This window comes from Epinephelus lanceolatus, chromosome 9 (assembly GCF_041903045.1).
Source record: "Epinephelus lanceolatus isolate andai-2023 chromosome 9, ASM4190304v1, whole genome shotgun sequence".
NCBI classification, from domain to species: Eukaryota; Metazoa; Chordata; class Actinopteri; order Perciformes; family Serranidae; genus Epinephelus; species Epinephelus lanceolatus.
The window spans coordinates 44,179,184-44,200,008 of record NC_135742.1 but is presented as its reverse complement, the minus strand read 5'-3'; the positions used below and the strand labels follow the sequence as shown (position 1 = coordinate 44,200,008).

Here is a 20,825-nt window from a genome sequence, read left to right as displayed (position 1 = left end):
TTACTCTCATCAATGGGCGTACATTGAGTTAGACTGGTGCTTGTAAGTGATTATCGTCCTCTGTGTAACCAATAAACATCTTAATTCAAATGTCTATATGACTTTCTACACACCATGTTTGTGTTTATATTTCCCTCTCATATTGAGCCTGGTAAGGCCGCTGTGTCATCCAGCAGTTTGTTGTGTCAACTTGAGGCTGCAGGGCAGACATTAAAGTTGACCAGGGATAAGAATTAATCCACTTACTGTCAGCCATTGTGATGAGTCATTAGATGTCTGGAGGTGCTGAGAATACCTGGGTAGTAACACAGATGGGAAGAGCAGGGAGTGAGGATGATGGGTAGGATGTTATATTTCACACTTAAATACAAGACAAGTGATGTTAAATAGTCCAGGAAACAGTGCAGATTTCTTACAGCTGTTCAGCTTAACCCAGACCAGCTGATCATCAGCTGATCACCCAGTGGTTGGCACTCCATGGAATGGTTGGAGTGTCAACCACTCACAAATTCATATAATCATTTGCTTTAGTTGCCCTTTCAAAAGGGCAATTGCAATGATGTGCAAAAGACAAGTTCAGTTTTTGCTTTTATTGTCTGAATCATCATTTTAAAAGTAGTGCTCATTCTCCCTCCTTTTAAAGAAAAGGTGAATTTATAAGGAATAACATACCCTTGCTCATTTCAGTACACTTAGGGGTTTGTTACTTGGTTTGGTATCACCAGTAATTTGTGGTTGCTAATGTTGATTATATTAATGTTAGATATTGTTGTGCAACTGACATTATGTCATAACTCTTCACTTGTTTACAATGTTGTATGATGTCCCAGATAAACATTTCAGTGGTTTTATAACTGAAGTAGAACAAGTGGTAACCCAGCATATCAAGAGACATGTTTCCTGCATGTGGTGCCATTTTACTTGCTCTTCAGGCTCCTACAGACCCCATCTTTAGAGATTTTAACAAAGTTTAGTGCAGCTGCACTGTGTAACATGGATCTAAAAACTTGGGTACTATATCAAGTTTGATGTATGTAGACTGTACAATGACAGGGCCCACTGAATCGCAGGCTACGACGTATAATAGCTTCCTGTACTGAGTGCACAAGGATGCTACATGGGTTATTAAACTGTGAAGCACAACATAGAGGGTCACATTATTAAATAACCCAATGTTCTGTGGGCACTTTATACTGTGGTATGTCTGTTTGCTAGCCGTTAGGTTGCTCACCTCGCAGCTGCAACTCCGCTGCTATTTCCTTCCATGCCTCGTCCTTCTTTAAGCGATCATGGTAAGAGCCCGAGAACACATCATAAAGGCAAGGCGTCTGCTGCCACATTTCGACTAGTTTTCCTCTTTGCTGGAATCCCACACATTTCTTTTAGCTTGTTTTGACTCCATGACAAGCTGCTATCCATCTGTTTGTTTGGGTTTAGCACCAGTGTGTCATTTCATGCTGCATTTCTATTGGTTGGTTAGTAAACATAGGTGGTAACAGCAGTCACAGAGTGAGTTGGTTTTTATTAATGATAATGATAATAATAATAATAATAATAATAATAATGATACATTTTATTTGTATAGCACTTTCAAAACACTCAAAGACACTTTACAAAAACAAAAAGAACAAAAAACAACAACATAAGAGCAGTACAACACAGTAGAGCAAGAATGGTGATTGAATGCAAGCCTGAACAGGTGGTTTTTTAGCAAAGATTTGAAGGAGTTTAAGTCTGTACAGTTACAGATGTGTTGGGGGAGAGAGTTCCAGAGGGAGGGGGCAGCAGTGGAGAAGGCTTTTTCAAATTTTCCAAATTTCTGACACTGTCAGAATTTAATCCCAGGCAGTTTTTGAATGCAAGACCGTGACAACGGCCATCCTTGGGCCTCTCTCACTGTGTGATGTAGGACCACCGTTTTAGAGCCACGACCAAAGATATCGCCACGTTTCTTTCACATTGCTCATCTTTCATCTGGGACAGTCCAAAATCACACAGTGGATACCACGCTCTAGTCCGGTCGCCTCATTCTGTAGTTGCCACTCGTGCCTACAGTAAGTACGGTTGAGAGAAATTCAGTCGCCTTGCACTCCATTTTTATTGACTATAGGCCTGCACTCATTTGTTTTTATTTTTTCTTCCTCCACTAGATAATTGATCTGTTTATTTAGAAAGTTAGAAATCAAACTGTGCCTTTTTGCCAAGTCCTAACAAAATTTTTTTTGCACAAACCAGTGATTTATCAAAGGTTAATCACACACACAAAATATTTAGATTTCATTATCCATCTCTTCCTGGTGACAATCACAGTTTAAGACAGGCTTATCTGTTTCTCTGCTTTTTTTCCAGCTATGAGTGTGACTGTGAGGGGACAGGCTTTGAAGGTGACCATTGTGAAGAGGATATTCTTGAATGTGCTTCTGACCCCTGCCAGCATGGAGCCACGTGTTTGGAGGGGATCAACCAATACCAGTGCCTCTGCTGGCCAGGTACACCATGACTACACTTGTTAAAAACCAACTCTCAAACATTGCAGTAGTCATACATTAACCTGCTGCTCAGTAAAAGATACATTGTTATATAGTTATTACACTTGGAAAAAAAAGCTAGAACTTGCACACATAAAAAGTGTCCTCAGGCTTTAAGTTACCCACACATATATCAGGACAAGAGGTGGATAACGAGCAGGGCTGTGCTTTGCAACATGCAGAATTTCCGGTAGAGCTCTTTATAAAACAACACAAATTCAAATCCTTCATTGCTGTGATGAATTATGAAAAGTGATGCATGAGCACACTGCAACAGAGAGAGATGCAGATGTCAGCAGACTTCATCTGATTTTTGCTGTCATAGTCTGTGTTTATGTGTGTGTGTGTGTGTGTGTGTGTGTGTGTGCGTGCGTGCGTGCGTGTGTTTGTGTGACTTAAAGAATGGGCTCAGATTTTTCTTCCAATACAAGACTCTCACATATTGTAAGCTAGAATAGATGCCGTTTTACTGTAATACTGATACTGATGCATGTCCCCAAAATGTTTCTGCAATAGAGCAATAGGAGATAGGAGACCAAGAACGTGGCCAAGCACAGTTTTGGATATAAATAAATAAGCATCTGTCCAATGATCAAAAAATGTTTATTTTTAATGTAGGCGTCCCAAATTGTCAAAAGTCGTGGTCTTACCTAGCTTTGAAGTTTTGAAGGTCCATGCTGGCTTGAACCCTGGAATCACCGCTTGTGGCTATATATTTATTTTTTTTTAGTGTGCAGTTTTCTTCGAGGAACGTTTCTTTCAAGGCTGTGGCCATGGAGTCAACATTGGAGGGGGACCAAATCTGCACGCCCCCCCCAAACACACACCCTTACTTCTTGCCATTGAAATTCTAAAATAAAATATGTACAAGTTCACACATGAGAATGAATGTCTAAGACACCAAAGTGAACATGGAAGATCTATTATCAGATAATAAGTGCACTGTAAAAATGAATTTGTTGGCTCAACAAAAAAAAAAAAACAAGTTATCTTGCTGCCTTAAAATCTTGAATTAAGTGAGTTAAAGATACCTAGTTCTTTACACTTCCAAGCAAGTTCCTATCACTTACAATATTAAGTTAAAGTGACTGATCTGAAAGTGACAAACACTTTGATCAACTTGATATTTTAAAGGGGCAATAAGCAAAATCGTTTCACCGCTAGGTTTGCTGTTGTGCACTGCCTGTAGAGCAAAACAAAGTGTGTCATGAGCCACTCCTCCCTCTACCTCTGCTCTCACGCCCCCCCCCCCCCTCCTTGTCTGTGCCGGCGAGACGAGTACCACAGCACGGACTATCACATCCAGACGGTCCCGGTGTTTCTTCCGCAGGCTCCGCTTCACTCAGCTTCACTCAGCTGCCTGATATACCCGCTGCTTCTTCCCACATTAACCTGAATAACAAACCAGGGCTCGGTGCTCCGGTTGGATCCAAACAGAGAGCCGCTAGCTGGGAAGCTGTGGAAGCTGTGTTAGCAGCTGAGTGAAGTGGAGCATGAGGAGGAAGCACCGGTTAGCCCCCGCTTTCTCTGCAGGCAGATTCACTCGCCACAGGGGCGAGGAAATAAAACCTAAACAGCCAACTTAGTTTGGCAGTTAGCAATGTCTTTCACTCACTCTCGGTCTCTGCTGTGTTTAGCTATTTCCCTGCTTTCCTGTTAGCGTTAGCACTACTTGGCTACCACGCTAACGCTCCAACTCCAACTGAGCCGGGAGCCAGGCTCACAGTCTCACAGAGAAGAGTTGGAACGTTAGTATGGCAGCCCATTAGTGCTAACGTCCCCACGCTTCTCCGCCAGGCTCAGTGAGTCGGAGCCGAGAAGCGTGGGGACGTTAGCGTTAGCACCAGTCGGCTGCCATGCTAACGTTACGGGAGCCTGCTTCTCGGCTCCGGTGAGCTCTAGCGTGGAGCCTGGCGGGCTCACGGAGAAGAGAGGAATGGTAGCGTTAGCTCCCATTGTTAGCACTAGAGCTACTACAGCTATTGAAGTAGCTTGCAGCTATGGAGCGCTTCTACCAGCTCTTCTAGTCACTGAGCCTCGCCTCCATTTCAGCAAATATATGGCATTTATTACAGGGACCACCATCATTGAAGTAGGCAGGGGAATAGCTAAACACAGCTGCCAGGCTGCCCGCCGGGCCACATTTTACAATGCTAATTGCAAATGTTAGCTGAGCTGCTGGGCTACGCACCTAACACGACCAAAACGCCTGACCCATTGCTGGGACCGAGCCGCTAATAACTCAAGCTCCGGACATTAACCCATGCAGGGTTCAACGCTAAGGTTTTTTTTCACTTGCCCGGTCGGGCAAGTTGGTCACAGATCTACTTGCCCGAAGTCAGTTTTTACTTGCCCTATAAAAATTGTTGAATTTAAGCGGCTATCAGTTAACAAAGACTGCAGTTATTTTCATGTTATGTAATCTTTATTCACACTGTATTTATTAATTAAAACAACATACAGTACAGGCCAAAAGTTTGGACACACCTTCTCATTCAATGCGTTTTCTTTATTTTCATGACTATTTACATTGTAGATTCTCACTGAAGGCATCAAAACTATGAATGAACACATGTGGAGTTATGTACTTAACAAAAAAAGGTGAAATAACTGAAAACATGTTTTATATTCTAGTTTCTTCAAAATAGCCACCCTTTGCTCTGATTACTGCTTTGCACACTCTTGGCATTCTCTCCATGAGCTTCAAGAGGTAGTCACCTGAAATGGTTTTCCAACAGTCTTGAAGGAGTTCCCAGAGGTGTTTAGCACTTGCTGGCCCCTTTGCCTTCACTCTGCGGTCCAGCTCACCCCAAACCATCTCGATTGGGTTCAGGTCCGGTGACTGTGGAGGCCAGGTCATCTGCCGCAGCACTCCATCACTCTCCTTCTTGGTCAAATAGCCCTTACACAGCCTGGAGGTGTGTTTGGGGTCATTGTCCTGTTGAAAAATAAATGATTGTCCAACTAAACGCAAACCGGATGGGATGGCATGTCGCTGCAGGATGCTGTGGTAGCCATGCTGGTTCAGTGTGCCTTCAATTTTGAATAAATCCCCAACAGTGTCACCAGCAAAACACCCCCACACCATCACACCTCCTCCTCCATGCTTCACAGTGGGAACCAGGCATGTGGAATCCATCCATTCACCTTTTCTGCGTCTCACAAAGACACGGCGGTTGGAACCAAAGATCTCAAATTTGGACTCATCAGACCAAAGCACAGATTTCCACTGGTCTAATGTCCATTCCTTGTGTTTCTTGGCCCAAACAAATCTCTTCTGCTTGTTGCCTCTCCTTAGCAGTGGTTTCCTAGCAGCTATTTGACCATGAAGGCCTGATTGGCGCAGTCTCCTCTTAACAGTTGTTCTAGAGATGGGTCTGCTGCTAGAACTCTGTGTGGCATTCATCTGGTCTCTGATCTGAGCTGCTGTTAACTTGCCATTTCTGAGGCTGGTGACTCGGATGAACTTATCCTCAGAAGCAGAGGTGACTCTTGGTCTTCCTTTTCTGGGTCGGTCCTCATGTGTGCCAGTTTCGTTGTAGCGCTTGATGGTTTTTGCGACTCCACTTGGGGACACATTTAAAGTTTTTGCAATTTTCCGGACTGACTGACCTTCATTTCTTAAAGTAATGATGGCCACTCGTTTTTCTTTAGTTAGCTGATTGGTTCTTGCCATAATATGAATTTTAACAGTTGTCCAATAGGGCTGTCGGCTGTGTATTAACCTGACTTCTGCACAACACAACTGATGGTCCCAACCCCATTGATAAAGCAAGAAATTCCACTAATTAACCCTGATAAGGCACACCTGTGAAGTGGAAACCATTTCAGGTGACTACCTCTTGAAGCTCATGGAGAGAATGCCAAGAGTGTGCAAAGCAGTAATCAGAGCAAAGGGTGGCTATTTTGAAGAAACTAGAATATAAAACATGTTTTCAGTTATTTCACCTTTTTTTGTTAAGTACATAACTCCACATGTGTTCATTCATAGTTTTGATGCCTTCAGTGAGAATCTACAATGTAAATAGTCATGAAAATAAAGAAAACGCATTGAATGAGAAGGTGTGTCCAAACTTTTGGCCTGTACTGTATGTCATGTATTGTAGCTTAATTCCTACACAAAAATGACAGTGTCAGGGCTTAAAGTGAAAAATTTGTCAATCGTTCTCCATCTATAATTTTGCGCCCTACTTGAGCCATGCCCACCTCTATTTATTTTTCACCCCTCTCTCCAGTTCTGCTGTATTAACACCGGGTTTAATATATTTTGCTTCCATCTCTCTGCCCTGCTCTACTCTTCTTCAACGCTACTTAGCTCTCTCTCTACTCTACCAGTAGACTACCACATCCACCTGTAGCACAAAATGCCCACAGCAGTGTTTCCCCTAGGATGGAGTTGTAGCAGCGGAGGTGAAGCACACGCATGAAAAATAATTTTCACATGCGTGAAACTTTTTTGTATGCTTGCAAAGCACAGCCTGCTGGGATGTTTCTATGTATCTACTGGCACCAGAAGGGCTCTTTAGGACTAAGTACATACAGTACATGTGTGCACAGAAATGAGCAGTTGAAATGTCTAGCTTACATATGAGGTGTCTCAAGATTTAGGAACATACAATTGTATTGAATATAATAAAAGTAAAAAGTCACTTGACATGCTGCTGTTTTGTGCTATGACCTATTTAAGTGCTGGAAGTTGTTATTTACGTGACAACGCCTGAACGCAACACAAGCTATGCATAAGTGCCGTGCTACGCTGCTTGGAGTGCTTGTGTTTGTCTGTGCGTAACAGCAATCTGATGGTTATTTACACACTGTCCATAACAATAACTTTGTCAGCTGACAAACTGCGCTGGGCTCGGGGTCAGGTTTGGTCAGGAAAATGCGGCCCGAGCCGCTCTAGCGTGCTCACCTGTGTGTGTGGTGGAACTCTGCCGTGCGCGATACAGAGAGCAGAGGAGAATTGTTAACGCGTGACCATGTAGAGACAGAAATGACACGATGACATAACACCAAAAATAGTAGGTTTTTAAGTTATTATATGAAGCGTTCGTCCCGCAAAATAATATCAGTGGGGGCTGTGGGCAGGACATTGTTACACAGCTGTGCCTGTGACTTCAGGCAGAGAGACCGCTGCATCAGAGCCGAAGGAGCACGTTTTAAAATACATTTATTTTATCACTTAGTTATTAACTTATACTATTTTTAGCAACTTGCCCGATCGGGCAAGTGAGTTGTTAGTTTGTGTGCCCGACCTTGAGTTTTACTTGCCCCGGGCAATCGGGCAATCCTTATTGTTGAGCCCTGCCATGCTACGATTGTAACATTAAATTTAATTGGGGGGTTCTTACATGAACTTACATGAACGCGCAGCCGGACCGGATTGTAAACAATGGGCTGGAAATCAACACAGAGAGAGGTTGTGTGAGGTCATGCTATACTCCAGATGAAATTACACCTCTACTTCTTCACATAGCAATTTTTTAATTCCTTCAATCTAGAAATGATGAATTTCGCTTATTGCTTCTTTAAGTTTAGTCAATAACATTTTTAGTATTACTAACAAGGAAATTTAAGTTGTATGAACTTAATGCCTAGTTGAGGTGACATTACATTACAAGTCTAACCAACAAACATGTATTTCTACATTTGTTTCAGAAACAAGGAAATATAAATTATTCCAACTTAGCCCCTTAGTTGAATCAATCAATCAATCAATTTTATTTATAAAGCCCAATATCACAAATCACAATTTGCCTCACAGGGCTTTACAGCATACGACATCCCTCTGTCCTTTGGACCCTCACAGCGGATAAGGAAAAACTCCCCCAAAAAAACCCTTTAACGGAGAAAAAAAAAAACGGTAGAAACCTCAGGAAGAGCAACTGAGGAGGGATCCCTCTTCCAGGATGGACAGACGAGCAATAGATGTCATACAGAACAGATCAACATAATAAATTAACAGTAAACCGTATGACACAATGAGACAGAAAGAGAGAGAGAGAGAGACAGAGACAGAGAGAGATGCAGGATAGACGGTAATGGCAGTAGCTTACAACAACATTAATGAAAATAATAATATTATAATTAATAATAATATATTAATATCTGATAGTACACATGTGTGACAATAATCATATGTGTATAATAACAGTAGAAGTATGACTAATGACTAATGATGGCAGCAGCAGCAGGAGGCATCTGGCAGGACCACGGCAGCAGCACAACCACACACGTCACGCTATCCAGGCACCGCTGCGATATGAGTTAATCTGAGAGACAGTGGAGCACAAAGGCTCCGGACAAGGAGCCGAGTTAGTGACATCCAGAATGGCCGAGTTAGCAAGATGCAGTAATAGAATACGAGAGAGAGAGAGAGAGAGAAGGAGAGAAGGTGCCAGGTGTATTGGGGGGGGGGGGGGGGGGGGGGGTCCTCCGGCAGACTAGGCCTAAGTCAGCCTAACTAGGGGCTGGTACAGGGCAAGCCTGAGCCAGCCCTAACTATAAGCTTTATCAAAGAGGAAAGTCTTAAGTCTAGTCTTAAATGTGAAGACGTGTCTGCCTCCTGGACCGCAAGAGGAAGATGATTCCACAGGAGAGGAGCCTGATAGCTGAAGGCTCTGGCTCCTGATCTACTTTTGGAGACTTTAGGGACCATGAGTAACCCTGCATTCTCAGAGCGCAGAGTTCTGGTGGGATAATATGGCACTATGAGCTCTCTAAGATATGATGGAGCTTGACTTGACTTGACTTGGCTAGAGCTTTATAAGTTAACAGTAGGATTTTAAATTCAATTCTGGATTTTACAGGGAGCCAGTGCAGAGAAGCTAAAACAGGAGAAATATGATCACGTTTCTTAGTTCCTGTTAGTACACAAGCTGCTGCATTCTGAATTAGCTGGAGAGTTTTTAAGGACTTACTAGAGCTACCAGATAATAGAGAGTTACAGTAATCCAGCCTTGAGGTAACAAAAGCGTGGATCAATTTTTCTGCATCTTTTCGGGTCAGGATAGGCCTAATTTTCGCAATATTACGCAGATGAAAAAATGCAGTCCGTGAGGTTTGTTTTAAATGAGAATTAAAAGACAAATCTTGATCATCCACATAACAATGGAAATTTACAGAGTGATTTCTAATGATGTTACCTAAAGGAAGCATATATAGAGTAAATAGGATTGGTCCGAGCACAGAACCTTACGGAACTCCAAAACAAACTTTAGCACGTAAGGATGACTCATTATGAACGTGAACAAACTGAAAGCGATCAGATAAATAAGATTTAAACCAGCTTAGTGCAGAACCTTTTAGGCCAATTAAGTGTTCCAGTCTCTGTAGCAGAATTTGATGGTCAATTGTGTCAAACGCCACACTAAGATCTAATAAAACAAGTACAGAGACGAGTCCTTTGTCTGAAGCAATCAGAAGGTCATTTGTAATTTTAACTAGTGCTGTCTCAGTGCTATGATGCACTCTAAATCCTGACTGAAATTCCTCAAATAAATTATTATCATGGAGAAAATCACACAGCTGGTCTGCGACTACTTTCTCAAGGATCTTTGAAAGACAGGGAAGATTAGATATTGGTCTGTAGTTGGCTAACACCTCTGGATCCAGGGTGGACTTTTTTAGGAGAGGTTTAATTACAGCTACCTTAAAAGACTGTGGTACATAGCCTGTTAATAAGGATATATTGATCATATCTAATATATGAGTGTTAACTGAAGGTAAGACCACCTTAAGTAGCCTAGTTGGGATGGGGTCTAAGAGACACGTTGATGATTTAGATGAAGAAATCACTGCGGTCAGTTCTTGAAGAGAAATTGGGGAGAAGCAATCTAAATATATATTAGGTCTTACAGCTGTGTTTGAGGTTAGATAGGTACTATCTGAGGACAGGAGGTCATGAATTTTGCCTCTAATAGTTAGAATTTTGTCATTAAAAAAGCTCATAAAATCATTACTGCTAAGGGCTAAAGGAATACAAGGCTCAACAGAGCTTTGACTCTCAGTCAGCCTGGCTACAGTGCTGAAAAGAAACCTGGGGTTATTTTTGTTTTCTTCTATTAATGCTGAGTAATAGTTTGCTCTGGCATTGCGGAGGCCCCTCTTATAAGTTTTGAGACTGTCTGCCCAGATTAAACAAGATTCCTCCAGTTTGGTTAATCGCCAATTCCTTTCAAATTGTTGTGATATTTGTTTTAACTTATGGGTTTGAGAGTTATACCAAGGAGCTAACTTTCTTTGCTTTGTTAACTTCTTTTTAAGAGGAGCTACAGAGTCAAGTGTTGTTCGCAGCGAGCCTACGGCGCTATCGACAAGATGATCAATACGGGAGAGGTTAAAGTCGGCACGGGAAACCTCTGTTACTGAAGGACTTGGTGTTGAATTTAATGACGGAGTAATCATTTCCTTAAATTTTGCGACAGCACTATCTGATAAACATCTAGTACAGTAACTGTTGCTGAGTGGCGTGTAATCGAGTAAAAAGAAATCAAAAGTAATCAAATAATGATCCGATAGCGAGGGATTCTGTAATACAATAAAAGCTTAACAGTCGCACAGTTTCTTTGTTTTTAAAAGTATTTAACAGTTGCACATCAACAATTGTGTAAATAGGCTACTTGCACAATCACTTTCAGTCACTTCCACATTTGGCATATTACTGCCTCCCCACTTGCGGTCAGTACAGATGCCTGTCGATGAGGAGGGGAAAAGAAGAGAAGGAGATGAGGGTAGGAGAGGAAGAGAAGATGAGAAGAGAAGCAGTCAAAAACAGTGTATATTCAAAACATTCTCTTAATTTTTATTATTTCATAACTTTTCCAGGAAATATATCATGTGGGAACCCTGTATGTAAAATCAGAGTGATTGAATGCAAACCAAATTCACCCCATTTCTGGCAGAATTGTTAAGGAGGAAAAATGATTAATATACTTAACTTTAAAAAAAAAAATAGGCTTACCTCAGTGAAGTAAAAATGCCTTGGGTGAGACCAGGAGTTTTCCATGCACCATATATGGGGTCAGTGGGCAGTAGTTGTTCAGTTCTTCTGGTTCTACAACTAGAAGATTTGTGGAAGGTTTCTTCTCTTATACTCCTAACAAAACAGATCAATATTACATCATCAGTTTAATTTTGTTACTTGCAAAATACCATATTCATAAATCCAAATTTTTAATTTTTGAAAAGTAGTTCAATACAATACAATTCAATAAACAATACATTATAACAATCCAACATTCTAAAAACAGAAAAGCCATCAAAACCACTGAGTTACCTTTCTCCACATTTCTCCAAGGCCATTTTTATCTACATTCTGTGATCCCCTGGCATTATCTTATTTCATGTTCATGTTATGTCTCATGTCAAATCTGCTATTGACTAACATCTCCATGAAGTTAAAAAAAAAACAAAAAAACACAACACACTTGACTTTGACCGTGCACATTTACTGAAAAAGCCTTGTGACCGAGCAGATCGAGTTTGTCTGTGTAAGCTAGAGGTGCCGCTGCAGCTTTCACTCCCCTCCTCTCCTGTGTCTCTGACACAGGGGGAGGGGCGGAGGAGGGCAGAAGATGCGTTAAGTTTATGGTAGTTTTCATCAGCACACAGGGGGATATACACACACGAGCTGACAGTAACAGCTTGTCTACTCTAGAAAATAAAATGGAGTCGGTTTCTAAGTGCCAAACCCTGAGCAGATAAAAATCAGTGATATGCACGGGGCTGTGACGAGCGCGTACTGTCAATTTACCACAGGAAATAAGAACAGCATTTTGAATATACTTGAATATACTTCCTTAACATTTCCAAATTCTCAGTCAGAGGCTATAGACTTCTCTTCCCTCCTAGCTCGATGCCTCATCCTTCTCAGGTGGAAGGTGACTACACCTCCATCTCACACACATTGGGTTAAGAGTGTTATGTCCCACCTTAAGCTGGAGAAGTTTAAGTTTACCATACGTGGCTCCACTCAGAAATTCTTTAAGTGGCAACCATTCCTGGATTACTTTGAGAAAGAATTCCCCTCTTTTAAGTTATTCTATATTTTATGGGACTAATTTTTTTTTTAATCTTTATTCATTTTTATTATTATTATTATTTTTATTTATGTATTTATTTTAATTAATTAATTTTCTCCTTTTACTGTGTGTGTGTGTGTGTGTGTGTGTTAATATACTGTAACAATAAAACTGAAGGTCATGTCATTATTGTCTGTATTGTGTTTATTGTGGTCTTTTGTTATGGAAACTCCAAATAAAAATAGTTCAAATAGAATATATATATTTTCTTAACACTTACATTAATATGTTCAGCTGAGTACCAGTAATAAAGTGAAAAATGTTCAAATAACCAAATACACTCACTCCATAGACGACAGAGCTGTTAGCATTAGCGTTAGCAAAGTTAACGTTAGCTCATTCGTCGTCGCACATTTATCTTCAAAATATTCGGACATATTGTCAAACAAATACTTCCCAGTGCAGGTATACACATTCATCTAACACACTTGTGAACATAAACTGTTAACAGGAGGGACTCTTACCTGGATATTGTGATAAAAACGCAGACACGCTTTCCTCTGCTCACTGGTTATGTTCTTGCTGTTCCGTTGCTTGACTGAAATGGCGTCCTTTCCAACTGACACGAGGAGCAGGAAGGCAGTCTGTGATGCGTGGATTGTCCAAGGCCATTTTGCAGGGGCTACTCACATTTAATTGAGTCAGCTTAGCAATCTAAGTTACCTGGACTGTTCTGATTTAACAACAGTTGACAACATTAAAACTTAATATTTCAAGTTGGCCCAATGATTTACTTTTAGTTGGACTGACTAAGGAAAATGAGCTGAGGTAACAAAAAAACCCAAATTCATTTTTACAGTGTGGTGTGTCTTGCTGACTCATTTTTTGTACTAACGCTAAACGCTATAACTAATGTTACTTCTATAATCCGACTGATAGGGTAACACTACTCATTTTCTCACTTACTTACTTTGCTTTGACCCCAAATAGAATCAATGCGTTTTATGTGATAAACTTAAGCAATTTCTTTCATTTTGGTTAAAGATGATTATTTGTATTATATTTTGGTCAACAAAAGAATGATTTCATGTTTGACATGTTCATTTATCACTTTTTATTAACATTTTGACAACTAATGACATCATTGAATAATCACACAACACACAACAAATGCAGTAATGGACTACACACACACACACACACACACACACACACTTACTAATGACATCATTGAATAATCAATAATAGCATAACAGGCTACCTAACATGCGCGCAAGCACACACACAATAATGGTAAGTTCCGTATATTCGGACACTGCAAGCTTGGACCTCCCGGACCAAAACATCAGTTTTCTCCTGGGAGAAGTTTGGCCGTCTGACGCTGCTGCTCTCTTCTGCCATGGCAAATTGAGTAAACTCTCATTACGCCTTCACGCGGCGCATTTAAGGGCGAGGAGAGGGGCTCATTTGATTGGTGTGATGTGTGTAAAACCCACTCCACGCCTCTCTCCTCCCTCTTTCTGACTTGTGCAGGTAGGAGGGACGAAGGTGGGAAAGAGGAGTAGCTGCGCCAGCGCGCACGGTGTGCCAAACTTGCAAAATCCGCCTGGCCACACCCAGTTGGCGAAGCGCAGGTGCACTGCGCCTCCGCCTCGCCCGGTCTGCGAAACTAGAGGCCAAAAGGTTATTTACTTTCTTTACTTTCTGTCATGAAGATATGATTTGAACCATTAAAGGACAGTTCCACAGAGTCTGGTGTGGTCCACTGTGTTGAAAGCAGTGCTTAAATCAAACGGCACTAAAACAGAGACTTTGCCTGAATCAGTGTTCAGGCGAATGTCAGTTATAACCTTTATGAGTGCATTCTCAGTGCTGTGATAGGGCCGAAAACCTGACTGAAAGCTATCAGAACAATTGTTCAGCTTCAATAAGTTGCTAAGTTGCTAGTAGACAACTTTTTCAGTGACTTTCCTTAAAAACGGTAAGTTTTAAATAGGCCGATAGGTGTTCAATACAGTGGCATCAAGACTGCTCTTCTTTAGGAGACTGCAGTTTTCAAAGCATTTAGGAAAGTGCCAGATTGGGGGGAGACATTAACTATAAACCTGCGTTCACACCAAACGTGAATTCGAACGTGAAGATTACGTACATACAAAGATTACATTACATACAAAGTCAATGCAAAGACGCGATTAGACGCGAATTCGCGCCGGGCGGCGCGATGGACGCGTCTAGCACGACGCGATGGACGCGATAGAGGCGCCTAGCATGGCGCGATAGACGCGAAATTCGCGTCCAACGCCTCATCGCTCGAGTTGAAAATATTGAACTTTTGAGGCGAATTCGTGTGGCGCGAAAGACAATCAGCGTCCCGTTGTTGACACAATAAACTGCTACTCACCGGAGACAGATGGACAGATGCTCCACAGCTGAAATGGAGCACCTGTAGTTGGTGTCCTGCCGGGAGATCCTGGCGCCAGCCCTCGCCAACAGGTCCTCAAACTGGGCCCCAGTCAGCCTGAAGTACCGCTGAAAGTGGCTATCATGCAGACGGAGTTCCTGGAGGAGGTGGTGAAACTCGCCGAGCTGGATGCGCTTCTGCAGGATAGGGTAAACCCAAAAACGACAGCGTTTGGCCCTCCGACGCATCTGGGACTTCCAGAGCAGGTACAAAGCAGCGATGGTGGTTATCTCAGTCATGGTCGTCAGTGGCTACCCGGAGCTATATGATACTACGTGTCTACTCTACAGAGACCGCAACAAAAAGGAGCAGGCTTGGGTGAAAGTCGCTGCGAGACTGGTCTACTTGGTAAGTTCTGTAAATATGTGTCTTTAATTAGTTTGCAGAATGGTTGTACTATGAACGTTAGCACTAGCTTAGCTCCAGTTAGCACAGCCGGCTTCCCCGCTACTCGCGCGAATGACGTGATAACGAGAATTAACAAAATCGTCCAGCGTCCAAACTCAGGCGTTACGCGCGGTGCGTTACTCGCGTTACCAGTGAGTAATTCGCTTCACTCGCGCCAGGTGTGAACGTTACATAAGAGTTAGTTGTTTGACCAGGCTGCTCAGCACAGTTTTACCCAAAGTGGGTAAAACATCAAGGCAGCAAGTTGAAGAACTGAGACTAGAGACAATTTCTTCCAGTGTTTTGTCAATGATGGACTTAAATTCTGTCATACCTAACACTTTGGGAAGACTGCAGTGATGGTACTTTATTCTTCGGCACTGAGGAGATAGTGCGCTCCAACTATCGGGGTATCACACTGCTCAGCCTCCCGGGTAAAGTTTACTCTAGTGCTGGAAAGGAGGCTCCGATCGATTGTCGAACCTCAGATTCAGGAGAAGCAATGCGGATTCCATCCTGGCCGTGGAACAGTGGACCAGCCCTTTACCCTTGCGAGGCTGCTGGAGGGGGTCGTGGGAGTTTGCCCATCCAGTCTACATGTGCTTTGTGGACCTGGAGAAGGCTTACGACAGTGTCCCTTGGGGGGTCTTGAGGGGGGTACTACGGGAGTACCGGGTGTCAGGCTCGCTGCTACGAGCCATCTGGTCCCTGTATGACCAAAGTGAGAGCTGCGTTCACATACTTGGTGTAAAGTCTGTTGGCTCCATCACACGGTGACCTCCTGCATGCACTGGGGCGTTTTGCAGCCGAGTGTGAAGCAGTTGGGTTGAAATGTCAGCACCTCCAAGTCTGAGGCCATGGTTCTCTGTTTGAAACCGGTGGATTGCCCTCTTGGATTGGAGGAGAGTTACTGCCTCAAGTGAGGGAGTTCAAGTATCTTTGGGTCTTGATCACGAGTGAGGGTAGAATGGAGTGTGAGATGGATCGGCGGGTCGGTGCAGCTTCTGCAGTGATGCGGGCGCTGCGCCGGTCTGTCGTGGTGAAGAGGGAGCTGAGCCGGAAAGCAAAGCTTTCGATTTACTGTTCCATCTACGTCCCAACCCTCACCTATGGTCATGAACTCTGGGTAGTGACCGAAAGAATGAGGTCACGGATAAAAGCGGTGGAAATGAGTTTCCTCCGTGGGGTGGCTGGGCTCAGCCTTAGAGATAGGGTGAGGAGCTCGGACATCCAGAGGGAGCTCGGAGTACAGCTGCTGCTCCTTCGCGTCCAAAGGGGTCAGTTGAGGTGCTTCGGGCATCTGACTAGGATGCGTCCTGGGCGCCTCCTGCTGGATGTATCCTGGGCACATCCCACTGGTAGGAGGCCCCGGGGCAGACCCAGAACACACTGGAGGGATTACATATCTTGTCTGGCCTGGGAACAAGCTCAGCCAGCTGCCCCCGTGACCCGGCCCGATGGATGGATGGATTGAGGAGTTAATTGCACATCTGATGTTGTGAACCCTGTTATTAAAAAAAGGCTGCAACCGGAGGGTTAGTTAATCTGTCTACAGTAGCAAATAACATATAAGTTGTTAGTCTTTCTGTTGATGATCTCAGAGAAAAATGACTGCCTTGCACTTGTCAAGGTAATTTGATCTTCGTAGATTTTAAAGTGAATATGGAGCTTTGATTTACGCCATTTTCATTTTGCTTTCCGGCACTCACTTTTCTGGACCCTTGCAGAATGAGTGTTTATCCATGTTGCCTTTTGCTTATAACTGATTAATTTCACCTTAACAGGAGCAATGACATCAATGACATTTGCAGTTTGAGAGTTGCAGGAATTCAACAGATCATCAACATGATTTGAAATTGTGGCAGATTCAAATTTGATGTTTGCCATGAAAAGTGTTTTGGTGTTCTCATTAAAGTATGTTTTTTCAACATTTGCTGATCCATGGGTAATTTTGGGAGTTATTGACAGATCAAAAAATACATAGAAATGATCTGATAGAGCAACATCAAGCACAGTGACATTTGAAATATTAACACCTTTAGTAATTAGTAACTCAATTTCTGTGGCATTTTTCTCACAGATATTATCCATGTGAACATTAAAATCACCAGTAATGAGTGCACAGTCCAGTTTAGTACAAATAATTGAAGGCATCTCAGTAAAAGCATCAAGAACATTTGGAGAGTATTTAGGCAGCATGTAAATCAATGGTACATGGAGAGAACTTCATTTAAATTTTAAATGACACATATTCAAATGATGAGAACTCACAAAATTATAGCTTCTTACAAAGAAATCTATCTCTGAAAAAGGCACAGATATCACCTCTTTTTTGTTTTGTCGTGCTTCAAACTCAAATCTAAAATTTGGTAGAGTGGATTCAATAAGAGCAACATTTCCATTCTTGTTGTCCAACCAAATCTCCGTTAAAAACATAAGATCAAGTGACTTATTACCTAGAGACCTGACATTAAATACAGCTAGTTTTAAATTTGTTGGAGTGGGGCCTGTGATACATTGCTTACAGGGAATTTGAATCAGATCTATGGAATTGGAGGATCTTAGTGTCACCCTCTTATCTAATGTAAGTTAGGACGGGATCACTTCATGGCTTGTATGGATAAAATAAAATGAAAAAATACAGTGAGCATTAATTCTTTTAATGCGAGTGTTATATTAAGGCAGACTTGTCCTTTAAACATGTATTTGTCTTTCTGTGTATGTCCAGGTTACAAGGGAGAGAACTGCCAGCTGGATGTAGATGAATGTGACCAGCATCCCTGTGAGAATGGTGGCCAGTGTTTCCAGCGCTCAGATATCTTGAACTACAGAACACTGCCTGAACTCAGCAATGTCAATTTCAGCTATGAAGAGGCAGCTGGTTTCATCTGCCACTGTCTGCCAGGATTTACTGGTAAGCCTCTTCACAACAACACCCCTTCAGTTTCTTGATAGATTGCCCTGTTAACTTGCAATGAAGTGATGAGGACATCGATCTGAATCTCATTAATATGTTCCGCTGGCAGGAGACAACTGCTCAATCAATGTGGATGATTGTGAGTCTGGTCCATGTCAGCATGGAGGAACTTGTCACGATCTGATCAACTCTTACCAGTGTGTGTGTCCAGACGGCTTCACAGGTAGGAGAGACCTCTTATCTGCTCTTCTACTCTTATCTCCTAACAAAATAAACTGAGCTGCTCTTCCTCCAGTGGCACCCCACAGAGTGTCCTGTCCCTGTTACTATTCATTCTCACTGACTGCAGGAGTCAGCACAAGGACCAGCACTGAAGTTCTCACGACAGCTGTCGCATGTGCTTGTAATCAGTGAGCTTGCAAAGCTGTGATAATCTAGGCAGGTTTTAAATCTGTTGTGTTTCACACTGAATAAGTGACAAAATAGAGTATACTGAAAATAGTCAAGAAGCATACTAAAAAGAGCAGATTCTTGAGTGTGCTGTTCATGTACTATTCTCTGCTAATGTAATGCACAAAGTGCAAAAAGAGCTTCTTATAGCAGAAACATTTAAATAAACTGCAGGTGGTAGTGAGACAGCTACAGGAAGATCTATGACATCAAAACATAAGAAACTGTAAATCACTAGTAGTGAGTAGCACCCTTCTTTGTCAAATGTCTAGTGTTCATTGGGAGTGTAGTGGCAAAAACTTCAAGATTGGGTTTTTCCTTTAACCCCTATTCCAGTTTCCTTTGTTCTTACCACAGGGAGAGTGCAGGTGCAGTGTGTGTCAGACTCACAGCCTTCTTTCCAATAATCATTACATAGAATATTTAGCATTCACTGTGGCAAACAAAACAAAACAAAAAAAATACATGAGATGACATGATGCAGTGATTTTAACTGTAGCATTTGCAGGTTCCACCCATGTTGTTATGGCTGTAGTGAAGCTGAAGCTGAGGTCAGTGATGGTGTCTGCTGTCACCTGCCTTCTCTCCGCCATGTACCATGCCAAACCAATAGAGAAAAAAAAAATTAATTATGTGAATACAAATAAATTTAAATGCGGCTCCTACAAGGAGGTAGAGCAGGTTGTCCATTAATCTGAATATCAGAGGTTTGATCCCTGGCTCCTCCAATCAGCATGTCATAGTGTGTGTGAGTGTTTGCCAATGGTTAATGGAGTAACATAGCACCTTGTATGGTAGCCTCAGCGTGTGTGTTTGAAAGGGTGTGTAAAAGGACTTTGTGTGGTCAGAGGACTATAAAAGTGCTATACATATACAAGTCCATTAACCATTGACCATTTTAGCTAATCCAGATTACCCTCTTTAAAGTCCAGGTAAAGCAAGCAGCAAGCAAAAAAAGTATGTGTAATGATTTTGTCATACCATAGAAAAATGTGTCATTAACCACCCAGCCAAATTAGAAAGATTAAAAAAATCACCAACTGAATAATAGGTTTCAAAATTGTGAAAAAAGAGATGCTGGGGGCGTGTCCACTGAAGGAGCTCATATGAAAATAATGGACAATTGTTAGGAACTAAGGCAGTAGCACAGTAGCATACACACATCCTGAGCCAAGTAACGAGCCACCGTGCAGCAACAGACTCTTGTTAGCAGCTAACTCAGTGCACTGTAGCTCACACAGTCTATGGTTGCACAGCACACACCCTCTGCTAAGTGGCTATAGCCTCTCATTCAGCAGCTAACATTAGTTCAAAGAACACACCCACAGCAGTCAGCAGCTATGCTGGCGGGCCAAGTAGCTAATTTGGCCAGAAAGACTGGTGGATCCATTAGTGACAACTGTTAAGCTTGTGTTTATGACCTGTGGCATTTAACTAAGGTGACCAGACAGCCCGAAAAATTCGGGACAGTCCCGAAATCCAAGCAGTTGTCCCAAATCCCGAATTCTGCCCTAATTGTCCCGAAAATTACACTAGAGCAGAGTCTGGAGTAGGTATTGCCTGATAAAACATTAAAAACTGATCATGGTGGTTGAGTAGTCCTGCAGCTCCTGCCGGCTGCACATAGGTTGCAGCAGTTCCTACATGAATTATGGGTGTTGTATTTTTTAAATTGTGTACAGCAGTGGCAATGAAGTAGATGAAGAGAACACAAGTTGCAGCCGTGAGGACAGGGAAAGCGCAGGCAGTCACGAGAAGGAGTGATTTGTACGTTGCAGCGCAGCCTCATGTTCTAACTGTTCAAAACTGTTCTACAAACTTGTTCTACAAACTGATAAGCCTGTAACGAATGTACCAGGCATTTTTTATTTTGTTAGCTTTTATTTTTTATTGATTTTTAAAGGACAAGTGCACTTACATTGATCACTTCCATAAAATAAAACGAGAATTTGGAAAAGAGGAAAAGATTGAAAAAATTGTTAAAATTAAATTAGGGAACAGCTAAAAGAAATTGTTTGCTAGCTTGATGCTAATGGCAATACTCACCGGGTTGCTAAAGT

General features: G+C 42.2%; 1 protein-coding gene across 1 annotated transcript in view; it reads left to right on the top strand.

Moving 5' to 3' along the window:
- Positions 1-20,825, top strand: part of LOC117253093 (protein crumbs homolog 1-like) — a 94,588-nt gene that overhangs the window by 34,588 nt on the left and 39,175 nt on the right. The window contains exons 4-6 of the mRNA XM_078170987.1: positions 2,350-2,489; positions 18,127-18,312; positions 18,425-18,538. Coding sequence (XP_078027113.1) covers positions 2,350-2,489; positions 18,127-18,312; positions 18,425-18,538 — 440 coding nt within the window. The remainder of the gene's footprint in view (positions 1-2,349; positions 2,490-18,126; positions 18,313-18,424; positions 18,539-20,825) is intronic.